Here is a 27193-nt window from a genome sequence, read left to right on the forward strand (position 1 = left end):
AGTTATGACTGTAGCTGAACGTAAGCTATGCATTGCGCAACACATTCTGAATGTGATCCCTAAGACACTCTGATCTGTTGTGCGACGTGCTGTTTCTCAATTTCAACTTGTGGTAGAAAATGATAGACAGCATATTGAACATGTCTTGTGTCTGTCTCATGACGATTAAAAACCAATGTCATTTTGCTTTTTATGCTATTTTTGGCCTTGGGACAGTTAAGAACTGATTTTTTCCCATCATCTGTGGTATGACCTCACCATGGTGATTGGGCTTGCCTAACAGTGTCACAACTGTTGACTGCTGGAGTTGTGCTGAACACTGAACAATGTTGATGGAGTAATGTGCAACTCAAACCATAGCTGTCATATTATGATTCATCTGTCATTTATAGCCAACCTCATTTTTGTTAAATTTTGTTTTTGTTCCATGACGTTTCCCTCTGTGTCAATAATATGCTGTTCAAATTTGATGTCATTCTGAGCAGTGGTAGACTTTTTACAGTGTTTTGAAACTGGAACTTTAATTATGGGCACCCTGTACATTGCAATGAGTGGAATCACTTTGCACCACTCAGTCAGCCATGAAGAGAAAATGAACTGGCTGTCCCCATACAACCAGGATTCTAGAATATCTTGAGAGAGTGAAAAGTATAGTTCTTGGAGTCCTCTCGGTGCTCTGCTAGAAATGAAATGCTAACTTTGTGTTTGTATTATTTCTGGCTACAGCTCATCTTACGAAGCAAATTTAAATTACAGCTGTACAGAATCACAATTTAAAAATATATGAAGGTGAAATGCAAACTTTTTTATGAGCTAATATTTGAAACATCATGAAAAACGTCAGTCTTATCAGAAGGGATTCTGACACATGAAATCCCCAATAAGTGTCTCCATATGTGTGAATCAGTAAAAATTAATGCTCTGTAATTTATAACAGAATATGTTCATTAAATAAATTTTTGATTAAAATTGACCATTTCTGTTAAAAGAAAATCGTGGCTCCTTCTCTGCTCTCTCTCAAATTACCAGCCACTGTGTTTGAGCTGCTTACTGAATGTTGACTTATCAAGCAATGTATCTTCAGCAGACAAGTTTGTGGTTTGAATTTATAATCTTCTGTGGAATAAGTTTTCTTATTCACTAATTATCTCTGTAGAAAAATACTGCATCTAAGAATGAAAACACACAACTGTGCTACATATATTGTTATTAGTTGTTTTTCACATCTTTCCGATCATCATGTTGTAAACTGCATGCCAGTGTACAGGGAGAAGAGATAGCCGTGGAATGTTTGTAGCTTTGTATTTTCTGATTTGTGTTATTCTTTCATTTTGTCTAATTGTTTCATACTGACAGTCAGATTTGTGACACAAATTAATAAAACAAGTTAACTTTGATATATAGTCCATAGAAATAATGCCTGCAGTAAGAAACCATTTGGTGTTTGTATTTCATTTTGATTGACACTATCATTTATGGCTTGAAAGTACACTTCATGTCATGGTACTAGATTGTGCCAGAAGTCCATAGCTTTTTCCTTGAGCCCAGTTTTTAGTTGCATTTCTGATCCAATATCCAAGTAAATTGGCAGTTCCAGTGTATAGCTGGTCCAGTGCACGGGTAACAAGGGATCATCTACTGGTGTTGGATGCCTGGAAAACAAGTCAAAACTAGCATCTCTTGTACTGAGAACCATTTTATGTCAAGAGACAAGGACTTTGTAGTGACATCCTTATTTGATTTTTAACAATATAACAATGTTAACTGGAAAATTAATACCAATACTGAAATAGGCAATCTAAATTATACAATGACACATCTTTTGGGACTGACAAAAATAATGTTTTAATGTTGTATTTGCTTTTTGAACTTACACAGCACCAAGATAAAGCTGACTGAAATTCATTATATTCAGAATGGAGGGACCATGTAATTTAAAGATAAATTAAAAATGAAAAACCTTTAATCCCATTGTCCTCATATTATTTCATGCAGCTGTTTATTCATCTTTTGGTGTGGGAACTTGTATGCTGAGAGGTAACAATTGTGACTGCTCATGAGTAACTAAATTTATTCCATCTTCTGCAGTAAGATTGTCAGAACAGTTCTTCATGATGTCACAGTCTACCTCTGCCCATTAAGGAAATGAAATAATGATGCCCAAATTTTGGATTGTGCAAACAGCACTCAAGTGTGTTCTGTGACTGAGTAAAATTTGTCAGTCACATGGTGAATGCTGTATTGAATCTGTGAACCTGAAAGTGTTTGTGCTGTTGATATAAAGGGCGAAAATGAGCCACAAATTGCGGAACAAAAGGTAGCTGCAGCATTAAAAATGCATCATTAAAAACATTCTAATGAAGTTCGAAATGTATTACGCAAATTAAAGATCAGTGAAAGGTCAAAATGTGTCCTCACAGAAAATAAAGCTACACAAAAAGTAGCATGTTGCAGTATTTCTTCAAGTAACTCAGCCCACAGCCATGGACCCCACCCACCAATAATGTGGTTAAATTAAAGATTACTAGGGGAGAAAATACGAGGGTTGGAACTTTAATAGTGGCAACTATTTATTTACAGCTCATACAGAATAGATACATGTTTCAAAGTTTTTCTTATCTTCAAAGTAGTCACCAGCATTGTTTATAGCCCATTGCCAGCGATGTGGAAGTCATAGGATACTCTTAGCAGTGCCAGTTGTGTTGACAGTTTGAGCGGTGCAGTCTATTGCCCAACAAATTTGTAGCAGTCCTGAAGCAAATGCTGTGAAGTGTTCCCTTCAGTTTATAAATAGAGTTGAACTTATGAGGACTTAAGTCAGGGGAGGTGCAGTAGGTGGTATAGCACTTAGCAGCCCCATCAGTCAGACAAATCAGTAACAGCTTGCACTGTATGTGCTTGGGCATTGTCCTGCAAAATGATGGTCAGGTCTTGCAGAAAGTGTCATCATTTCTGTCTCTATGCTGTTCATTTTTGGAACACAGCATACTACCAGCTTAGAGACAGAAGTGATAACACTTTCTGCGGGATCTGACCACCATTTTGCAGGACAATGCTCTAGCACATACAGTGCAAGCTGTTACTGATTTGTTTGACTGAGGAGACTACTAACAAGGGAACCTCCCCATCGCACCCCCCTCAGATTTAGTTATAAGTTGGCACAGTGGATAGGCCTTGAAAAACTGAAGACAGATCAACAGAGAAAACAGGAAGAAGTTGTGTGAAACTCTGAAAAAATAGGCAAAATATACAAATTGAGTACTCCATGCACACGATAGGTAACATCAAAGATAATGGGAGCTCAGGAGTGCCGTGGTCCCGTGGTTAGCATGAGCAGCTGCGCAACGAGAAGTCCTTGGTTCAAGTCTTCCCTCGAGTGAAAAGTTTAATTTTTTATTTTCAGACAATTATTATCTGTCCATCCAATGCGAGGTAACTGCGCAGTAGTATCGGGCGAGGTAGAAGAATCTTTTTACCCATTCGCCAAGTGTACAAGTTAGGTGGGTCGACAACTTATTCCTGTCATGTGACGCACATGCCGTCACCAGTGTCATATGGAATATATCAGACGTGTTTTCCCGTGGAGGAATCGTTTGACCTATGACCTTGCGATCAAATGTTTTCGGTTCCCATTGGAGAGGCACGTCCTTTCGTCTACTAATCACACGGTTTTGCAGTGCGGTCGCAAAACACGGACACTAAACTTATTACAGTGAACAGAGACGTCAATGAACAAACAGACAGATCATAACTTAAAAAAAAAAAAAAAAAAAAGAAGTGAACTTTTCACTCGAGAGGAGACTTGAACCAAGGACCTTTCATTCCGCAACTGCCCACGCTAACCACAGGACCGCGGCGCTCCTGAGCTCACATTATCCTTGATGTTGCCTATCTTGTGCATGGACTACTCAGTTTGTATATTTTGCTTATTTTTTTCATAGTTCCACACAACTTCTTCCTGTTTTCTCGATTGATCTCTGTTCAGTTTTTCAAGGCCTATCTACTGTGCCAACTTATAACTAAATCTGAGGGGGGTGCGATGGGGAGGTTCCCTTGTAAGTGCTATACACCTACTGTACTCCCCTGACTTAAGTCCTCGTGAGTTCAACTCAATTTCTAAACTGAAGGAAACACTTCACGTCATTCCCTTCAGAACTGCTACAAATTCGTCGGGCAATAGACCATGCCACTCGAACTGTCAACACAACTGGCACTACTAAGAGTATCCTATGACTTCCACATCGCTGGCAATGGGTTATACACAATGCTAGTGACTACTCTGAAGGTCAGTAAAACTTTGAAACATGTACCTATGTTGTATGAGCTGTAAGTAAATAGTTGCCTCTATTAAAGTTCCAGCCCTCATTAATTTATGACACAGTATGACAAAAAGAAGGGAGGCCTCAAGCAATTATGTGTTTGGTAATGGAAGTAAGTGTGAAAGGAAAAAAATTGTAAGTGTAGACCAAGGCTTAACTATGGTAAATAGTTTCAAATGGATATAGGTTGCAGTAGTTATACAGAGATAAAGGATCTAGCTCAGGATAGAGTAGTTTGGAGGGCTGCATCAAATCAATCTTTGGACTAAAGACCAGAACAACAAAAATTATTTATTACTCACCCAGTCTTTGCAAAGTTGGTCCACATCTTTACAAGTCTTGCTCCAGTTACTGCCCCATTAGATCCATGTGGCAGAGCCCAAGAGAAGAATAGGTATGGTAGATCATCTGCATGTGAAGCCCCTAAAGAAGACAAGCTATGTGCGAGAACACAAAAAAATGAACATCTCTCTTGCATGAAAAATTAATGAATGGCTACTCACGTTCCTAATGCAGAATCATGCATACTGATAACACTATTGCTTCAATAAATAAAAAGATTTAGCAGAATTACTTCACTCAGATTAAATGGAGGTAATCAAGTGAAGTGAAATGAGTTGAATGCAATCAAATCCAATCAGAAATACCACAAAAACAATTTAAAGAATACGTTGCAACATGCGAACATATGTGCCAGACTGATTTCCAAACCGAAATCTACTTATAGCTAACTGCTCTGCCACAGTGGTAACATTGGTTCCCCATCAGATCACTGAAGTTAGTCGCAGTTGAGCTGGGCTAACACTTGGATGGATGACCATCCGGTCTGCGGAGTGCTGTTGGCAAGCAGGGGGCACTCAGCCCTTGTGAGGCAAACTGAGGAGCTACTTGACTGATAAGTAGCTACTCTGGTCTTGTAAACTGATATACAGCCAGGAGAGCGGTGTGCTGATCACATGCCTCTTCATATCCACATCCAGTGGTGTCTGTGCGCTGAAGCCGACATGACAGCCAGCCGGTACCGTTGGGCCTTCGTGGCCTGTTCAGGCGGAGTTTACTTTAGTTTTAGTTTTTAAATCTGCTTATAATGAGCTGTTGCCTGTTAATCAAGCTCTCTGAGCAAACTCCAGGTGTAATCCAAAGGTCAGTAACGTTTTCCTTTTATTTCTCTGAATTAATAGCAGCCTGACACACATTTATATTCATCATAACTAATATGAAGGGCTGATATGACTGTTATGACCAAAATATTAATGTCCTTCAGCAAAAAGTAGAGGTATGCACTGAAATTTCTGAAACATACACACTTCAGAATGGGGAAAATGCACCAGAAATACAGCAAACACTCGTTAAAAAAAAAAAAAAAAAAAAAAAAACCAATTTAAAACAGAAACTTTTTAGAAGACCGAAACACTGCTACCCATTTCTGATGTTGGCTGTAAAAATTTAACATTAATGACTATTAATCTTGTCTTTTACAATATATTACTAAATACATTGACAGAAATTGAAAGTGGTGCACTGTGATGCTCCCACCAGTAAGATATTTATCAAACTTGTGGAGATGTTCATTACGTAACATGTAGTATATGACGTCCATCATCAATATCAGTTTGGAGTGTGACCCCAAAATGACATGAATCCACTACTGTATTCATTGTGGCTTGGAAGCCAACAGCCTCCAGAACTCATCTTGAGAAATTTCTGATTTTCTGGAAATGCAAGCTGTGCAATTTCAGGATATTGCTGGCTGAAGCGTGTATTACCATACCATCACATCCCAGACATATGCTTTGGATGATAAAGCGACGGTGTCTGGGTGGAGGGGGGGGGGGGAGGGGGGATGCAGTGCAGAGAGACCAAATCCGTACATTCCTCAAGGCATTTGCGGTGTGACCTTCGGTTTGGCCTCTTGCATTATCCTGCTGGAATATTTTTGGTACCCTGGTCAATAAGGACATGACAACTGTTCTTCTCACATAATGGTGAGGATTCATCTTCCCTCCAACAATTACTGAATCAGTTGTGTTGTCTTATTCGCATCATGATTCCAAACATGCATCTTGAGAATCACTGTTGCCTGAGACCTTTCACCAGATTGTTTCTGGATATCACTCTGACCATCATAAACAGAAGCAAGACTCCTTGCTGAACACTACAAAAAGCCACTCAGTGTTCCAGTTGACTCTGGCTGTACATTGAGTAATTATCTGTAAACAGTGCATGCACAAACAGACCTGACCTAATCAACCAGATCAGTATAGAGTGTCATGTCATCATAATAATTTTGGTTCGTAAAGTTAAAACATGAGTCAAGGAGGCTAAGAGGGTATTTCTGCTCTATAGAGCTCATAGACAGTTGTTAGCATCCCACTTAGACAATGAATTGACATCATTTAATTCCAATACAGTGGACATAGAGGAATTACGGGCAAAGTTTAAACTGATTATAAATCATACCCTGGAGAAGTTTGTACAGAGTAAGTAGATGGAGGATGGAAAAGACCTACCATGGTTTAACAACCTAATTCGAAAAATGCTGATGATGCAGAGGTTCAAAAGAGGATGTGCAAATGGTGACAGGCAAAAGTTAATAGAAATTCATGTGTCAGTAAAAAAATTGATGCACAAAGCATACAGCAACTTCCACCATCGTCTCTTAGCAATACAGCTTGCTGAGAACACACAAAAATTCTAGTCTTGCATAAAATCACAAAGAGGGCTAAGGCTTCCATCCAGTCACTTGCTGACCAGTCTGTTGTGGCAGTAGAAGATAACAAAAGTAAAGCCAAAGCTTTAAACTTTGCATTTAAGAAATCGTTTCTGCAGGAGAACTGTACTAACATGTCATTGTTCGACCAAAGCACAGGCTCTTGTATGGAGGATATAGTAATAAGCATCCCTGGTGTAGAGAAACAACTGAAAGAGTTGAAAGCAAACAACTCAGCAGGTCCTGATGGAATCCGAATTTGGTGTTACAAAGAGTACTCCACAGCATCGGCCTCTTACTTAGCTTGGATTTATCATGAATCTCTTACCCATCCCAAGCAACTGGAAAAAATCTCAGATGCCTCCTTGCATATAAGAACGGTAAAAGAATAGACCCACAAAATTATAGACAAATATCTTTAAAATTGGTGTGTTGCAGAATATTTGAACATATTCTCAGTTTGAATGTAATAAATTTCTTTGAGAAGGAAAAGCTTCTGTCCAAGATCAGCATGGTTTTAGAAAGCTTTGCTGAAGTGATACTCTGTTTCCCCTTTTCTCATATGAGATCCTGCAAACTGTGGATGAAGTGCAGCAGGTGGAGTCCATAATCCTAGATTTCCATAAATCATTTGACACAGTGCCACAGTGCTGACTGTTAAACTTTTAATTGCTCTGGACGTGTTAACGCACATGCCTTTGTACCTGTCCCTGTGTGCTTTGAACATGTTTACGCGTGCCACCAGTCCTTCTACCTGATACTCTGAACGTATCTGCACTTTCAGAGTACCAGGTAGAAGGACTGGTGGTGCGCGTAAACATGTTCAGAGCACACAGGGACAGGTACAAAGGCATGCGTGTTAACACATCTAGAGCAGTTAAAGGGTTAATGAAGATACAAGCTTACAGAATAGGTTTCCAGATGTGCAAGTGGCTTGAAGACATTAACTAACAGAGCCCTGTATGTTGTCCTCAGTGGCAAGTGTTCATAAGAGACATCTTCAGGAGTTCCCCAGCGACATGTGATGGGGCTGCTGTTATTTTCTATATACAAAAATGATCTGGTGGCCAAGGCCAGCAGCAATCTGTGGCTGTTAGCTGATGATCTACATCTGCATCTACATCCATACTCCACAAGCCACCTGACGGTGTGTGGCGGAGGGTACCTTGAGTACCTCTATCGGTTCTCCCTCCTATTCCAGTCTCGTATTGTTCGTGGAAAGGAGGATTGTCGGTATGCCTCTATGTGGGCCCTAATCTCTCCGATTTTATCCTCATGGTCTCTTCGCGAGATATACGTAGGAGGGAGCAATATTCTGCTTGACTCTTTGGTGAAGGTATGTTCTCGAAACTTCAACAAAAGCCTGTACTGAGCTACTGAGCGTCTCTCCTGCAGAGTCTTCCACTGGAGTTTATCTTCATCTCCGTAAGATCTTTCACGATTACTAAATGATCATGTTGTGGTGTGTGGGAAGGTGTCCTCACTGAGTGACCGTAGGAGGATACAAGATGGCTTAGACAAAATTTCTAGTTGGTGTGAAGAATGACAGGTAGCTTTAAACATAGAAAAATGTAAGTTAATGCAAATGAGTAGAAAAAACAAACCCATAATATTTTAATACAGTGTTGGTAGAATGTTGCTTGACACAGTCCCATTGATTAAATATCTAGGCATAATGTTGCAAAGCAGTATGAAAGGGAATTGGGCATTTAAGGACTGTAGTAGGGAAGGTGAATGTTTGACTTCAGTTTACTGGAAGAATTTTAGGAAATGGTGGTTGCTAGATTCGTTACCAGTAGGTTTTAACAACATACAGGTATTATGGGGATGCTTCGGGAACTCAAATGGGTATCACTGGAGGGGAGGTGATGTTCTTTTTGAGGAGAGCTATAGAGAAAATTTAGAGAACTGGCATTTGAGGCTGACTGCTTAGTGGTTCTGCTGCCACCAACATACATTTTGTTTAAGGACCATGAAGATAAGACTGCCGGCCGAAGTGGCCGTGCAGTTAACGGCGCTGCAGTCTGGAACCGCAAGACCGCTACGGTCGCAGGTTCGAATCCTGCCTCGGGCATGGATGTTTGTGATGTCCTTAGGTTAGTTAGGTTTAACTAGTTCTAAGTTCTAGGGGACTAATGATCTCAGCAGTTGAGTCCCATAGTGCTCAGAGCCATTTGAACCATTTTTGAAGATAAGACTAGAGAGATTAGGGCTCATAAGGAGGTATATAGACAGTCATTTTTCCCTCACTCTATTTGCAAATGGAGCAGAAAAGGAAATAACTATTAGTGGTACAGGGTACCCTCTGCCAAACACCATGTAGTGAAACTTCCTGGCAGATTGAAACTGTGTGCCAGACCAAGACTCAAACTCGGGACCTTTGCCTTTCAAGGGCAAGCACTTGCCCGTGAAAGGCAAAGGTCCCAAGTTCGAGTCTCAGTCTGGCACACAGTTTTAATCTCCCAGGAAGTTTCATATCAGCACACACTCCGCTGCAGAGTGAAAAATCCCATTCTGGAACCATGTAGTGGATTGAAGAGTTTGCAAGTAGATGTAGATGTAGGTATCAATGCAAGGCCTAAACCCAAGTTTCAACCCATATTTTCTTGACAGTTCTTGGTGACAAATTGCCTGTAATCTCTGTCCAGATTTCAGCTGTTGTTGTAATCCATCCATTGGAGTCAACCAAGCAATTCTATGAGTTTCTCATGGTCCAATTCTTCTGGAACTACTGCCTAGTCTAAAGGCCGCACTGTTCTCTGACTTCATCTGGTCACCACTCTTCCTGCAGTCACTGTGCAGTTGTTTGATCTGTCAGTATGATGCTCCCATATCCATCATGTCAATAGTTCAACCTTTCTCGAAGTCCAAAAGTTGACAGTAAGTTGCAAGAGCATTATCTCTGGGCATGCTGGGCATTGATATCCACCTGAAAAGTTCCATTAACATGCTCAACAGCTATCAAATACTCATACAATTCAGTATATGTAGGAATCGCTTTTTGAATACTGAAAATAAGTTCACATAAGGATTAAATTTTAAACTACATGTTCCACAGGCATGGGAACACTGGAGTATCACCTGTAATGTTCGGTAAGGAGCTTACGGTATTGACACTTGCTCTTTGTGGCAGTGAATTTTCCAAAATTCTGTGGAATAAATACCTTCCTCTCATCACTGAAATAATTGTTTTCTAGACTGAAAATGTTCTCTCTACTGTACATGATATTAGGAGATAGAATTTCAGTGTGGCAGTGTTGCTAGGAGAATATTCCTCCAAACATTTCTCTAAATTACCCAACAGCACTGAGTTGACTACACAGATGAAACACAGCCCAATTTGCCTTTCATGGTATGAAAAAGGGATCACTTGAATGTGCTATGTTACTAATGATGCATATTTTCCATCACGGTCCATAGCTCGTGGTCTTGCGGTAGTGTTCTCGCTTCCCGCGGCTGGGGTCCCAGGTTTGATTCCCGGTGGAGTCAGGGATTTTCTCTGCCTCGAGATGACTAGGTTTTGTGTCTTTCATCATCATTGACTCGCAAGTCACCAAAGTGGCGTCAACTAAAAGGGACTTGCAACATTGCGGCTGAACTCCCCCGCATGGGACCTCCCAGCCAACAATGCCATAAGATCATTTTCATTCTTTTTTTTTTTTTCCATCACAAAGCGTCCATATGGGTATGACGTACACTATGTGATCAAAAGTATCCAGACATCCCCAAATACATACATTTTTCATATTAGGTGCATTGTGCTGCCACCTACAGCCAGGTACTCCATATCAGTGACCTTAGTAGTTATTAGACATCGTTAGAGATCAGAATGGGACACATACAGGCCGACCTCATCTGTTGGCTGACAGAGACCGCCAACAGTTGAAGAGGGTTGTAATGTGTAATAGGCAGACATCTATGCAGACTATCACACAGGAATTCCAAACTGCATCACGATCCACTGCAACTTCTATGACAGTTACGCAGGAGGTGAGAAAACTTTGATTTCATGGTGGAGCGGCTGCTCATAAGCCACACATCACACCGGTAAATGCCAAATGATGCCTCGCTTGGTGTAAAGAGCGTAAACATTGGACAATTGAACAGTGCAAAAACATTGTGTGGAGTGATAAGTCACGGTATACAATGTGGTTATCCGATGGTAGGGTGTGGGTATGGCGAATGCCCAGTGAACGTCATCTGCCAGCGTGTGTAGTACCAACAGTAAAATTCGGAGGTGGTGGTGTTATGGTGTGGTTGTGTTTTTCCAGGAGGGGGCTTGCACCCCTTGTTGTTTTGCATGGCACTATCACAGCACAGGCCTATGTTGATGTTCTAAGCACCTTCTTGCTTCCCACTGTTGAAGAGCAATTCGGGGATGGCGATTGCATCTTTCAACACGATCAAGCACCTGTTCATAATGCAAGGCCTGTGACAGAATGGTTACACAACAACATCCCTGTAATGGACTGGCCTGCACAGTGTCCTGACCTGTATTCTATAGAACACCTTTCGGACGTTTTGGAATGCCGACTTCGTGCCAGGCCTCACTGACCAACATTGATAGCTCTACTCAGTGCACCACTCTGTGAAGAAAGCACTGCCGTTACCCAAAAAACCTTCCAGCACCTGGTTGAATGTATGCCTGCGAGAGTGGAAGCTGTCATCAAGGCTAAGGGTGGACCAACACCATACTGAATTCCAGCATAACCGATGGAGGACACCACAAAATTGTAAGTTGTTTTCAGCCAGGTGTCCAGATACTTTTGATCACATAGTGTATGTACTGTTATCTCAAGAGACCATACAAGTTTCAAATGCAAGGGAAAAAGCTTGTTTACACACATACAGGTACTTTATTAAAGTAATATACGAGAAACTAGTCATTTCCTTATGGACTCCTTTTCACGCACATGTAAATGAACTTAAACAAATGTCTCTACATGAATCCAGGAATAGTAATATGCAACATGTATGTAACACTTCCTCTGGAGACAATAAAAGCAGATGTGGTGTTATTGCTGCAACAGGATTTCTTATCAAGTTTTATATGTAAAGCAGGTAGTATTTGTGAAGTCTCATGATCTTATTCGAAATATGAGAGCAGAATGTGCCTTGTGTACAGGAGCTGGACAAAAATATTTAAATGCCACAAGAAATGCAATGCTTGAACATAATTTCAGATGATAGCCAAGCCTGCAAGTATGCTGTTGTATTTGACAACAAAGGGCAACTTATGGAGTGTCCTCAGTATTTTGTAAGGGTCAGTCTTAGTCCGAACAGTATTCTGTTTGGTGCATTATGACTGAGCTAAGTGAATTCAAATGTGAGCAAATTACTGGTGATCGTATGGTGGGGTGTTTCCATAACCAAGGTAGTCGAAATGTTTGGTCTTTCAAGATTTACCATACTGAAGATTTATACTGCTTACAGGGAAAGCCGAAAAAAGTGGCATACAGTGATCATCACAGATGGTCACTGAAGAGGGTTGTGAAGAAAAATAACAGGATGACAGCTGCAAAAGTCACTGCAGAACTGTGAACCCTGTGAGCACCAAAACAACATGAAAGGAGCTCCATAAGCTGGAAATTGCACGGTGAGCTGGAATTCCAAAACTAGTCATCAGTGAAGCAAATGCCCATAACAGGAAAATGTGGTGACAAATCCATAAAACCAGGACTCTGGAGCAATGGAAGAAAGTCATTTCATAGGATTAATCTTGTTTCACATTATTTCAACCTTATGTGCAAGTTTACATCTGGTCTACGACGCAGACTGCTTGCTGCCAAGGGTGAAACATGGTGGGGGGTTCAGTGATGATTTGAGCAACCATATCATGGTATTCCATGAGTTCCATGCTTACCATGGAAGGTCCCATTACTGCCAAGCATTATGTGATCATTTTGGCTAATTCTGCCCATCCCAAGGTGCAATATTTGTTCCCCAGTGTTGATGCTGTGTTCAAAGCAAAGGGGCCTCTGTTCACACGGCTCGCATCATCCATGACTGGTTTTTGTGAGCACGAGAATCGACTGTCACATCTCCCCTGGCCACTACAGTCACTAGATCTCAATACTGTTGAGCATTTGCGGTCTATTCTGGAGGGAATGGAGGTAATCACTATCCATGTCAATCATTGTTACCTTAACTTGCCACTATTTGGCAGGTAGAGTGGTATTAGGTACCCTCGAAAACCATACGGGACCTGTCTTTATCCACTCCAGGACAAGTGGAAGCTGTTTTGAGTGCCAACAGTTCCCTACAGTGTATTATCATACTTTTATTATTGTGATTAGTATTGTTTATTATTGTGTTTTTGGTATTTCCATATTTTTGTCCACCCCCTGTATGTTATACATAAATTATTTGGAAATGTAAAAATGCAGTTTTTTATTCAAAATTGCATCAAAGGGGTACTTATTGCTAAAAGTGCCTGCTTTATTCCTCAGTGATGGTACGTCATGTCATATGCTTTAGCCCCACTATGGTGGCTCTGTAAAGATCACTGGTATGCAGGCTGTGATCATGGTGATGCACGCATACTGTGTGGGCTGATAGATTACTTTTGTGCATTCGCAAGCCACTCTGAGTATAACACTTGTGTTTTGAAGCCTATGTTTGCATTTGAAGATGGCTTTAGGGGAATAATACCTTGATTCTGGAGATCAGTAATTCCTGGGCAGCAGTATGGCCACACAAAATCAAATCTCCGGAATGAATATTCACTCTGAAATGGAGTGTACACTGATCTGGAACTTCCTTGCAGATTAAAACTGTAAGACAGACTGGGATTCAAATGCAGAATCTTTGTTTTTGTAGGAAAATGCCCTACTGATCAAACTATTTGTAGATTACACTCTATGCCTGGACAGCTCAGTCTGTGGTGAGCATTTGCTTGCAAAAGGCAATGGTTATGGATTTGAGTCATTGTGCCAGTGGAAAGTCCAGTATGGAGTAACAATGATATGGGAAGGGTAAACTGCTGATCACCAAATAGAGGAGGTTTGGAATCACAGATAGGCACGATGAAAAAGACTGCTGGAAATATTTCAGCTTTCAAGCAAAGTCTTTTTTCAGAAGTAGAAAATGCCACAATAACATACACCCATGGCCGCTATCGCCACCAGGTGCTAAGATCAGACTGTGTCTGATGTGAGCAGCAATCTAGCCGGGGTGGGCAGTGAGGGTAATGAAGAAACATTTTGTGGAGAGGGGGAGGGATACCAGGATAGGGGTGGAGGAAGATGCTAGTGTTTCCTCTGGGAGTGTGCAGAGACATGGATGCATTGTCAGCTGCAGCAGGCAGAAGATGTGCTTTGCTGGCGCTGTACATTTCAGAGATTTCGATCAAGGTAAGCCGACTTAGGAATTTTACCCTTGTATGAGACCGCTTGTACAAGATCATCGCCTGACTTCACATATTTTACTGTTCTTGTCACTTTTACATAATTATTCATTGATTGTATCAGTACCTATTTGTATTGTGATATACTGTGAAATTTCAAATATTCATGAGTGCCACGATAACCTATAGTACTGTTACTGACAGTCGTAGACTTAAACTAAATTGTGCTCTTTTAAAATCTGTGAGAACAGTAGGCCTATCCTCATTAAAAAAAAAATCTTCTTCTAATTTCATTGTAAAATTACATGAGAAATAGGTTAGTTTGAGAATTTTTAGATGCTTACAAAACTGTTGTGGTCCTCACATCAGCCAAAGAGCGCATCACCTGTGAGTTTCACTGTATATCAACAATGCAAATAAATGCTGGTACAATGAGATATACCCTCTACCATGCACCTTACTGTGGCTTGCAGAGTACAGATGTAGTTGCAAATGTAGATATATTTTCATAAGTTGCCAAATGAGTGTTTTGGATACGTAATTTATTTCATAGCAAATCAGCATTTGTGGTTCACAGTTCAGCCCAAGAACACATCACCCCTGAATTTCACTGCATATGAATGCAAATAAATATGTGTTTTTGAAAATTTTTGGAAGCTACCAGTGACCTTTGCAAAATCTACTAGCTGTTTGCAGCAAATCGGAGTTTGTGATTTAGTTACTGTAGCACCTTTTCTAACTAATATGTTGAGTTACATACATTTTCATTTTCCCTTTAAAGAGGAGTAGCCCTATATATTATCTGCATTTATCATAAATTACCTCTGTTTTTGAGTTTGCCAACAACTCTAATTAACATCAAAACGTTTCAGGAAACTAGTAATTTTTACCACAGGCTTTTGTGTTGCCTCAACATAAATCTTGGAAAGATAATCAGCAGGCTTAATTTAAAGTTTTTTGTTCACTGCCTTGCAATACATTGCACCAGTCAAAATGCAGCCCCAGTGTGAATGCTACTCTCAAACACAGGATGAGTTGTTTTACATTCATAAGAAACTGGAAATTGCCTTGACTACTATCAAATGATTGGCATCTGAGTGTTGTGTACCTGTGATACCCGTACCAGAGATACCCCAGGTACTATCCTCTCCTGTGGACCATGTCTCCTCTGCAGAAAGTACAAGATCTGTTATCACCCATCTACTTGACTGTGTGTGGCATGCCTATGGTAGATCTATGTGTCCTGTAAAGGGTGGACAGGGACCAGGGAGGACTCAGGGTGGTGTACTGATCCCCTTACCAACGAGTTTGAGGTGCTTTCTTCACTGAAAATGAAACTGTCAGTGTTTTGGGGAAACTTGTTTTGTCTGGTGTTAGGAGGAGGCAAACACGAAAGGGTAGGGGTCTGTTAATCGTTGGCAGTTCAAATGTATGGTGTATGTTGTTACCTTTTAGGGAAATGGCCACTAGGGACAGGAAAGGTCACAAGGTGCACTCAGTGTGTATGCCGAGGGGCCTCATTCAACATGTTGAGGCTATTCCAACAACCACTGAAGGAATGGTGTGCAACCAGCTGCATATTTTGGCACACATTGGAACAAGTGATGCCTGTCATCTGGGCTCCGAGGTCATTCTTGGGTCATTCCAGTGACTGGCAGAGACTGTTGAGAAGACCAGCCTTGCATGTGGAGTTTCAATGAAGCTCACAATTTACAGCATTTTCCACAGAACTGATTGTGGCCCTTTGGTTCTGAGTTGAGTGGAAGGACTGAACCAGAAATTTCAAAAGTTCTTTGACAAACAAGGGAGTGACTTCCAGGACTTGGGCCTTAGGGTCGAGAACTGTACGGTCCACATAAATAGGTCAGGTGTACACTAGACATCAGAGGCTCTTAATCAGGTAGTTGACTGTGTGTAGGGTGCACACGAGCATTTTTTAGCTTAGGTGACTCCATCCAATGTAGGTAATGTCAGCCATAGGAATCCCAGAAGTACCAATGTAAGATCAAAAGAAATGTCACCCACTGGTGAGAGTATTAGAATCCTAATGTAAACTGCTGAAGCATTCACAGCAAACTGCCAGAGTTTGAAGCACTCATAAAAAGCAGTGAAGCTCCTATAATACTGGATACAGAAAGCTGATTGAAACCTAAAATTGATAGTAGTGAGATTTTTTGGGGAAAATTTAAGTGTATATCGACAGGATAGGCAAATGTGAAATGGTGTATTTGTTACAGTAGACAAGAAACTCAAATCCACTGAGATAAGAATTGAAGCTGCATGTGAGATTGTTTGGACATGACTCAGTATCAGGGATGGGCATAAAATAATAATTGTATCATTCTGTCGCCTAGTAGACTCATCTCCTGATGTAACCAAAAACTTTAGAGAAAACCTTAGTTCATTTGTATATTAGGTAATGTAACTGTAATAATCAGTGGAGACTTGAATCATCCAATAATTAATTGGGAAAATTACAGTTTTGTTAGTGGTGGGCATGATAAGGCATCCTGTGAAACTTTATTAAATGCCTTCTCAGAAAGCTACCAAGAACAGACAGTTAGGAACCCCACACGTGATGGAAATATATTGGATCTAATGACAACAAGCCGATCTGATTTCTTTGAGGATGTTCACATTGAAACTGGTGTAGCAATGAACATTACCAAAGTACGAAGGGCAACTAAAACAAGCAAAAAGATATATATCTTCCATAAACTGGATAAAAAATCAGTAGGTCATATCTCAACAAGGAATTTGAAACTTCCAGCACAGGGCAGGATCGTGTAGAGGAGCTCTGACTCATGTTGAAAAGAATAGTAGACCATCCACTGCATAGATATGTAATGAGTAGAACAGTTCATAATGAGAGGGAACCTCCATGGTATACTATCACTGTAAAGAAATTTCTAAAGAAACAGAGATTACTGCGTAATATGTGTAAAATAAAGCGTGATGCTATAGAAAGAGAAATGCTGAATGAAACGCATTTGACTAGCAAGAAAGCAATGCATGATGCGTTCAGTGACTACTACAGCAGAATATTGTCAAGTAATCTTACACAGAACCTGGAGAAATTCTGATGGTATGTAAAGGCTGTTACTGGCATCAAAGTTAGTATCCAGCCCCTAGCAAATGAGACACGAACTGAAATTGAGGTTAGCAAAGCATAAGCTGAAATGCTTAACTCTATCTTCAAATGTTCCTTTACAAAGGAAAATCCAGGAGAATTGCGCAAATTTAAAACTTGTGCCATTGAAAAGATGAATGAAATAAGTATTAGTGTCAGTGGTATTGAGAAACAGCTGATATATTTAAAACTGAACAAAGCTCCAGCCTTTGATGGAATCCCTGTCATATTCTATACTGAATTTGCAGCTGAGTTAACCCCTCTTATAACTATAATATATTGTAGATCCCTCAAACAAAAAACTGTGCTAACTTCTTGGAAAAAAGCGCAGGTCACACATTTCTACAAGAAGGGTGATGGACGTGATCTACAAAACTACCATCCAATGTGCTTATATCGATTTGTTGTAGAATCTTAGAACATATTCTGAGCTCAAATATAATGAGGTACCTTGAACAGAATGACCAACCCACATGGATTTCGGAAACATCGATCATGTGAAACTCAACTTGCACTTTTCTCACATGGCATACTGAAAGCTCTGGATCAATGCAACCAGGTAGATGCAGTTTATCATGATTTCTGAAAAGTATTTGACTCAGTACCACACCTATGCTTATTGTCAAAAGTACGATTATATGGGGTATCAAGTGAAATTTGTGACTGGACTGAGGATGTTTTGGCAGAGAGGACCCAGCATGTTACCTCGGATGGAGAGTCATTGTTAAATGTAGAAGTAACTTCGGGTGTGTCCTAGGGAAGTGTGTTGGGACCCTTAATGTTAATGTTTTATATTAATGACCTTTCAGACAATATTAATAGTAAAATCAGGCTTTTTGCAGATTATACAGTTATATATAATGCAATAATATCTGAAAGAAACTGCGTGAATTTTCAATCAATTCTTGATAAGATTTCAATGTAGTGCAGAGATTGGCAAATTGCTCTAAATGTTCGGAAATGTAAAACTGTGCACTTCACAAAAGGAAAAATATCCTATAACTATAATATCAGTGAGCCACTGTTGGAATTGCCAAATCATACAAATACCTGGGTGTAACACTTTGTAGGGATATGAAATGGAACGATCACATCCACTTACACCAGTACTGTCACAGTCTGATCCTACCCCGTCATGAGCAGGGCTGCCTATGAAACCAGCCATGTGATCTACAAACTTACCTGCAACCACTTTGCCACATTCTACATGGTCATTGCAACTGACAGGCTGTCTGTGTGTATGAATGGCAACTGCCAGACTGGCCACAAGACTGCTGCACCACCCAACTACTGAACATGCTGCCCAACAAGACGTGCTTGGTAAAGCAGGTGGCAGACTTCGATTTATTGGTAGAATATACTGGGAAAGAGCAGTCAGTCTACAAAGGAGACTGCTTACAAATCATTCATGCTACCAGTTCTAGAATGTTGCTCAAGTGTGTTGGACCTGTACCAGATAGGGATGACAGGGGATGTTGAACACTTACAGAGAAGAACAACATGAATGGTCACAGGTTTGTTTAATCTATGGGAGAGATACTGAAGGAACTGAACTGGAGGGCTCATGAAGATGGACATAAACTGTCCAGAGAAAATCTATTAATGAAATTTCAAGAACAGATTTTAAGTGATTTCTTTAGAAATGTACTACAACCCTCTATATATCACTCACATGAGGATAAGATTAGAATAATTACTGCATTCACAGAGGCATTCAATCAATCATTCTTCCCACACACTGTACATGAATGGAACAGGAAGAAACACTAACATCAGGTACAATGGGAAGCACCCTCTGCCATTCACCTAATTGTGGTTTACAGAGTATATATGTAGATGTAGATGGTGGAGTTAGGATAGGGCTGCTAGGTACAGTATTGGGAGGCTGTGCTGGCGATGTGAGGAAGTGGTGGTGGTGGTGGTGTTGTTGGGGGGGAGGGGGGGGGGCAGGTGGAGGCAGTGAAGGGAGAGAAGCAGAGGTGGGGAAAGGACTGTGTAGGTGCATTGGTGGGGTAGAAGGCATGTATAGTACTGGACTGGGAGCATGGAAGCGGTTAGGGAGGTGGAAGACACAGACTAGCAAAGGTTGAGGCCAGGGGGGTTATGAGAATGAAGGATATGTTGTAGGCAGGGTTTCCACCTGTGCAATTCAGGAAAGCTGGTGTTAGTGGGAAGGTTCCAGCTGGCACAAGCTATGAAGCAGTTTTTAAATTGAAGCACGTTGTGGTGGGAGCAATATTCAGCAACTGGTTGGTTCAGCTGTCTCTTGGCCACAGTTTGTTGGCCATTTGTGCAGACAGTTAGTTTTCATGCCCATGCAGAATGCATCACAGTGGTTGCATTAATTAGGTTGGAGGTGCCTGGGACAGGATTGGAGGAGGTTTTAATGAGAGGATATATAGGGCAGGCCTTGCATCTAGGTCTATCTGACGACAAAGGAATATTCCTCTAGTGACTCAATACCAACCAGAACTGGTGTAAATGAATCACATTTTCCACCAGGTTTTCAACTAGCTTTTGTAATCCCCCGAAATGAGGAATACCCTACCCATTATCCTTCCCATGCCTCCCCCACTGTTATTCTACCACCCACCCAACTTACAAAATATCCATAGCTGTCCCTGTACTGTACTCTGCAGACATAGGTGCAAGACCTGTCCCACCCATCCGCCTACACCAGTACTGTCACAGTCTGATCCTACCCCGTCATGAGCAGGGCTGCCTATGAAACCAGCCATGTGATCTACAAACTTACCTGCAACCACTTTGCCACATTCTACATGGTCATTGCAACTGACAGGCTGTCTGTGTGTATGAATGGCAACTGCCAGACTGGCCACAAGACTGCTGCACCACCCAACTACTGAACATGCTGCCCAACAAGACGTGCTTCACCTTCAATGACTGTTTCACAGCCTATGCCATGTGGATTCTTCCCACCAACACCAGCTTTTATGTGCAGCACAGGTGGGAACTCTCACTCCAACATATCCTTTGTTCCTGTAATCCCCCTGCCTTCCAACTTCATTTCTCCTGTCGTCCACCTGCCTATGCACTCCCTTGCTACCACTCCAGTACTACACATGCCTCATATTCCACAAACACACCTACGAAGTCTTTTCCCCTTCTCCCTTCTCTACTTCTCTCCTCTCCCTTTTCACCCCTCCATGTTCCCCTCTTCCCTGTTCCCTGTCCCCCTCCCCCCCCCCCCCCACCCCACCCCCACCAGCACAGCCTCCCAATGCTGCACCTAGCAGCCCTTGCACGCTCCCACAGACAATACTAGCATCTTCCTCCACCCCTATCCTGTTATCCCTCCCAACACCACTTCTCTTCATTACCCCCACTACCCATCCCAGCTAGACTGTTGCTCACAATAAATTCAGTCGCAATCTTGTCTTAGTGGCCACTGATAACAGAGGCTAAGTGTGGCTGATCACTTCTTGGCTATTGTTCTGTCATTGATGACACTGTAAGTTTTCCGCCCATTAATTTTGTTCTGTAGAGCCTATCAAGAAGAAGAATGTTCAGGGATGTTGAACAAGTCGAGATATACATAAAAAAAGAAGCACTCACAGAAATTTAATCTGTATACTCCATTAACAGTAAACTGTCACTATACCACTTAATATTATCTGTGGCTACACCAGGCACATTTAACATAATAAATCTGAAAGACAGCAGATACTTTCAAAAAGTTGGTCCTATTTCAATGAATGTACAAGGTGCGACAATAAAGTAATGGGACAGATGTGGGAAAAAAAAAAAAAAAAGTTGCTTACTGTTTTAGTCAAGTTTAGTGTTGTCTCCTTCAAAGTAGTTCCCTTCCAATTGCACACACTTTTTCCAGTGCTTCTGCCATTGATTGTAACATTTCTGGAACTCATCTTCTGTAATATCCTCCAAGACCCTTGTCACAGCTTTCTGGACATCTTGTGTTGTTTGAAAATGGTGTCCCTTGACTGCCGTTTTGAGTCTTGGAAAAAGAAAAAAGTCACACGGAGCGATATCTGGTGAATAATGTGGTTGTGGTAGTACTGAAATTTGTTTTGAGGTTAAAAATTGCTGTACTGGCAGAGCAGTACGGGATGGCGCATTATCATGATGCAGAGTCCAATTATCAGCAATGTTGGCACGGACATGAAGAACTCTTTTACGAAGTCTTTCTAAAATTTCTTTCTAGTAATATTGGTTAACTGTTTGTCCAGGAGGCACCCACTCCTTATGAACAATTCCCTTGGAATCAAAGAAGCACACAAGCATGCATTTCACTTTCGACTTTGACATGCGAGCTTTCTTAGTCTGGGTGATCCCTTTCAACACCATTGCGAACTTTGGCATTTTGTCTCTGGATCGAACTGAAAAAACCAACTTTCATCACCACTGATAACACGGCTCAACAATTCTGGATTGATTTCCATTTGCTCTAACAGATTGGCTGCCACATTTTTCCGTGTTTGTCGCTGTTGTGGTGTGAGATTTTTGGGGACCATTTTTGCACAAATCTTTCTCATACCAAGATCTTCAGTTATTATTAAACGAACCATTTCTCAATTGATGTTCAGTTCTTCTGCAATAATTTTCATGGATAATCTTCGATCAGATGTATGAGTTCATGCACCCTGGCCAAGTTGGCATCCATCCACGAGGTTGATGGTCGTCCACTGCGCTCTTCATCTTCAACATTCATTTTGCCTTCACTAGACATTTCATGCCAATGAAAAACTTGAGCTCTTAACATAACCTCCTCTCTAAAAGCCTTCTGAAGCTTACCGTAAGTTGTCATCACGTTTTCACCCAATTTATCGCAAAAAGAAATGGAATACTTTTGCGCAATATTATGCGGTTCCATTTCCGTGACGAGAGACACAAACACGTGTTAACTTATTACAGCACAACTCACGACTGAGCAGTTGCATCGATGTGCCGCTTGGACTAGAAGTAGCTTATAGGCCAAGGTCAAAGATATTGTGCCTATGCAAACCTGCAGGGTTGCCATGTCTTGCAAAGAAAATCAGTCTCATTACTTTATTGTTGCACCTCGTATAATGGTATGGATCTCACACGCTTGAGCAATATTTCGGGATAGGCTGTGCAATGTTTTGCCAGCATTGTCCTTTCAACACTTGTAGTATGTTTACAATATCCCATCAGTGAACTGAAGATTGCCCACCTGCTTTGCATACAACTGAGCCACAACATATCCCCATAATTGTTACATCCAGGAATTTGTATGGCGTGACTGATCTCACTCATGACCAATTGATATTGTTGTCATAGGGTGCTACATTCCTGCATTTTGTGAAGTGTGAAGTTTTTTGTTTCAGAACCTTTAAATCAAACCATTGTTTACATCTTTCTGAAATGTTGTCATGATCTGACAGAATATCTGCTTAGCTTTTTTTGGTCAGTACTTCATTATAGATAACTGCATCATCTACAAAAAGATTGTGCTTACCTGCCACATCATTAATATACAACCTAGAGAGCAAAGATTCCAATACATTTCTCTAGACACCCATTAAATTAATAACACATCTGTTGAGTCTCTATTCAAGACATCATGCTGCATCCTCCCTACAAAGAAATCCTGATTTCAGTCATGAATTACACTTCATACCTAATATGTCAGTATCTTCCGTAAAATTTTCCGGAGATAAAATAGTCCCCCAATTGGATCTCTGGGTGGGGACTGCAAAAGATACAGACAACATGAAGGAAGAGAATCCCAATTTTAACATAGGCACTTGGAATGTGAGAACACTGCTTCAGTGTAGCAAGCTAGAAAATGTAAAACTTAAAGTGGAACAACTGGAAATCGATATCCAAGGCGTATCAAAGATGAGATGGCCCCAACCAGGTGATTTCTGGTCTGGAGAATACAGAGTCATTCACACCAGAACTGACCAGGATGGATCAGCAGTGGGAGGAGTTGGAATAATTTTGAGGAAAAACTATGGCTCACGTGTCAAGGGATATCTGCAACATAGCTGTCGAATAATATTAGTCAAACTTGAAACTAAACCAAAGGACACTGTGATAATACAAATATACATGCCAACATCCAAAGAAGAAGATGCAGTCATTGACGAAATATACGAAGAAATGGACTGGAATGCGATTGTGGGTGAAGAACTGGAGGAAGGAATTGTTGGCAAATATGGACTTGGAAGAAGAAATGAAAGAGGAGATTGACTAATCGAGTTCTGCCCGAGGAACCAATTAGTTGTTGCAAACACACTTTTCCAACATCACAAATGAAGAAGATACACATGGAAGGCCCCTGGAGACCTAAGGAGACAACAGATTGATTACATTCTAGTGAAAGCACGTTTTAGGAACCAGATAAAAGATTGCAGGAGCTATCCATCTGCAGGCATAGGCAGTGATCATAACCTGGTCCTGATGAAAAGTTCACTGAGATTCAAGAAGAAGCCAGTAAAACTTCAATGGGAACTAGAAAAACTGAGAACTAAGGGACTGGCAAAGCGCTATGCTCATGAAACCGACAACCTAGCTAAGAATTTTCAACATGGTGGAGTAAATGAAGATTGGGATCAAATTAAATCTGGTATATACAAAGCAGCAGAAAAGATAGTTGGAAGAACTGAACCCAAAAACAAGAGGAAATGGATTACAGCAGGTATTATTGAGCTTATAGAAAACAATAAATTATACGAAAATGCAACTGATGAAGGAAAAGCTGAATACAGGAGACTAAGGAATTTAGTTAATAGAGAAGCTAGGAAAGCAAAAGAAAATTTTCTTGAAGAAATGTGCAGGGAAGTGGAAGAAAATATGCAAAACGGAAGAACTGATTTAGCCTACAGAACAGCAAATCAATATTTTAACAAACGTAAAACAATACTCTCAGGCACAATAGAAAATAAAGATGGGAAAATGCTGTTTGGTGAAGACATGGTGAAGAGATGGAAAGAATAAATAGAGGAGTTGTATGCCAGAACACCTCTTTCAGAGGAAGTAATAGGAAGAGAAGAGCAAGTAGACAAAGATGCAAGGGAGATGACATTCTGCAAGAATAATTTGACAAAGCTCTAAAAGAACTATGGGACAACAAAGCAATGGGTATTGATGACATCCCTGCAGAACTAATGAAGTATGCTGGTGACAGCATGAAAATGATGCAGCTCAAACTTATTAGGTCCATCTATAACACAGGAGAGATACTGACAGACTTCCAGAAATGTATCATTGTTCCTATACCAAAAAAGGCAGCAGCTACAAAATGCAAACAGTACTGAACTCTAAGCCTAATATCACATGCACCAAAAATTCTCATAAAAATAGTTCTGAAGAGAATTGAAGAGAAGGTGGAGGATATGCTGAGTGAAGATCAGTTTGGTTTCAGAAGGGGATTGGGAACAAGAGAGGTGATTCTGGCACTGAAACTCGTTATCAAAAAGCAATTACAGAAAAATGAACCAACTTATATTGCCTTTGTAGACATGGAAAAGGCATTTGATAATGTTATCTGGCAAGAGATGTTCAGAGTGCTGAGGAAAAGTGGAATAAAGTACAAAGGCATCTGTGTGAAACTCAGTTTCTATAAGAATGAGGTGGCAGTGATTAGGAACTGTCATCAGGAACAAGAAGCAAATATTAGAAAAGGGGTAAGGCAAGGATGTGCTCTCTCTCCTCTTATATTCAATACTTACATCCAGGAAGCTATAGACCAAGTTCAAGAAATTACTGAGGTGGGGATCAAAATTAATGGGCAGAAGATAGACATGCTACGCTATGCAGATGATATTGCTATAGTCATGGAGATAAAAGAAGATCTAGAGGAAGTTCTCAGAACAATGGAAAAAATTCTATGCAATCATTATGGAATGAGAATAAACAAGAAAAAGACTAAAGTGATGGTATGCAGTACAGGAGCAGAATATGAACCTCTGAGAATGAGAATTGGAAGAGAGGAGCTGGAAGTGATAGATGAATTTACTTACCTGGGAAGCAAAATCACAAGAGATGGTAGAAGCCGGAAAGAAATTGCGACCAGAATACAAAAGGCCAAAATTGCATTTAATCGGAGAAGGAATTTACTCACCAGCAACATCAGTCTGACAATAAGGAAACATATCATGAAAGGTTTCATTTGGAGTGTGGCCCTATGCGGATGTGAAACTTGGACAGTTGGAAGAGAAGAGAGAAGATGGCTAGAGGCCCTGGAAATGTGGTGCTATAGAAGGATGACGAAGATCAGCTAGAGAGACAAAGTAACAAGTGAAGAAGTGCTTAGAAGAGTACAGGAAACCAGATCTCTGTGGAGGCACATCCAAACAAGAAGAGACAAACTTGTAGGGCACATCCTATGACACAACAACATCATTGGAACAATAGCAGAAGGAGCTATTGAGGGAAGGATTCCTGGTGGGGTAAGAGATTTTCTCTGCCTCTTGATGACTGGGTGTTGTGTGATCCCATCATGACTGTCACCCAACAAGCAACTGGACAACCAGGAGTGATGGTCGGAGGTACCATTTCTTTTCATACCAGGGTCCCTTTAGTTGTCAACTGTGGCTCCCTTACAGCACAGTTATACGTTTGTATTTGTATTTTGTTGTCCTTCATTGCAAACCATCCTGGGCTTACATGTTAGCAAGAGTTTCTGCTGCTTGTATGCAGCAAGAGTTTCTGCTGCTTGTCTTTGAGCTTGCCTAACCCTCAAACTTGGCCAGCAAGGTCACCGGGTCTCTTCCCAGTTGAGACCATTTGGAGCATTATGGACAGAGCCCTCCACCAGCTCAAGATTTTGATGGTATAATGTGCCAGTTGTACAGAATTTTGCACAATATCACTCAGGAAGACATCGGACACCTCTGTCAATCTATGCGAAGCTGAATAACTGCTTGTGAAGGGGTCAGAGGTGGACCAGCATGTTATTGACTTGCTTTGTTTTTGAAGCTCTTTCTCTTGAATAATCATCCAATTTTTCTGAGTTTGTAATCATTTGTTTGTCTGTACATGTACATTTCTTCTTGGTGCGTTTTTTTTGGTTGGTTGGTTGGTTGGTTTGGGGAAGGAGACCAGACAGCGTGGTCATCGGTCTCATCGGATTAGGGAAGGATGGGGAAGGAAGTCGGCCGTGCCCTTTCAGAGGAACCATCCCGGCATTTGCCTGGAGTGATTTAGGGAAATCACGGAAAACCTAAATCAGGATGGCCGGATGCGGGATTGAACTGTCATCCTTCCGAATGCGAGTCCAGTGTGGTGCGTTTTTTTTTTTTTTTTTTTAGAGTGTATATGGTACAAGAAGTAATACCATTTGCCATTATCTTCCAAATTAGTCATTTAGTGTATATGTAGAGGACAAAGCTGAGCTAGAAAGAGATATGTTTGAAGAGCTCTACAAGGTTAGGTATTCCATAAAACTGATTCCACTGGAGGCAGATGTGTTTACCTAAACTGTTTATAAAAACAATGAAATTTACCAAGAGTTCAGAGCCTGATCAATCCCTATCGACATCTGTAAGGAATTTGCTCCTAAGATAGCCCTTTCTGTGAGCTGTTTATTATATTATATTATATTATGGAGGAGGAAGAGGAAGGAGATGAAGATGAGATGGGAGATATACAGTGAGAAGAATTTGACAAACCTAAGTGGAGCAGATGACGTTCCATCAGATTTAGGTTCTTGGGAGAGCCAGCAATGATGAAACCATTCCACC

The 27193-nt window shown here is 40.8% G+C and overlaps 1 protein-coding gene across 3 annotated transcripts in view; it reads right to left on the minus strand.

The window, feature by feature from the left end:
- Positions 1-894: 894 nt before the first annotated feature.
- LOC126458398 (esterase FE4-like) overlaps positions 895-27193 on the minus strand; it is a 325378-nt gene continuing 299079 nt past the window's right edge. For 2 of the 3 annotated variants that reach the window (XM_050095409.1, XM_050095408.1), the window contains 2 exons: positions 4622-4742; positions 895-1652 (listed from right to left, as the gene is read on the minus strand). In XM_050095409.1, the coding sequence (XP_049951366.1) occupies positions 1499-1652; positions 4622-4742 (275 nt within the window). In that variant the 3' untranslated portion in view covers positions 895-1498. Of the gene's footprint in view, positions 1653-4621; positions 4743-27193 lie in introns of those variants that run through there. The other variant, XR_007585628.1, reaches the window with a different exon arrangement.

The sequence above is a fragment of the Schistocerca serialis genome, chromosome 2 (genome assembly GCF_023864345.2).
Source record: "Schistocerca serialis cubense isolate TAMUIC-IGC-003099 chromosome 2, iqSchSeri2.2, whole genome shotgun sequence".
NCBI lineage: Eukaryota > Metazoa > Arthropoda > Insecta > Orthoptera > Acrididae > Schistocerca > Schistocerca serialis.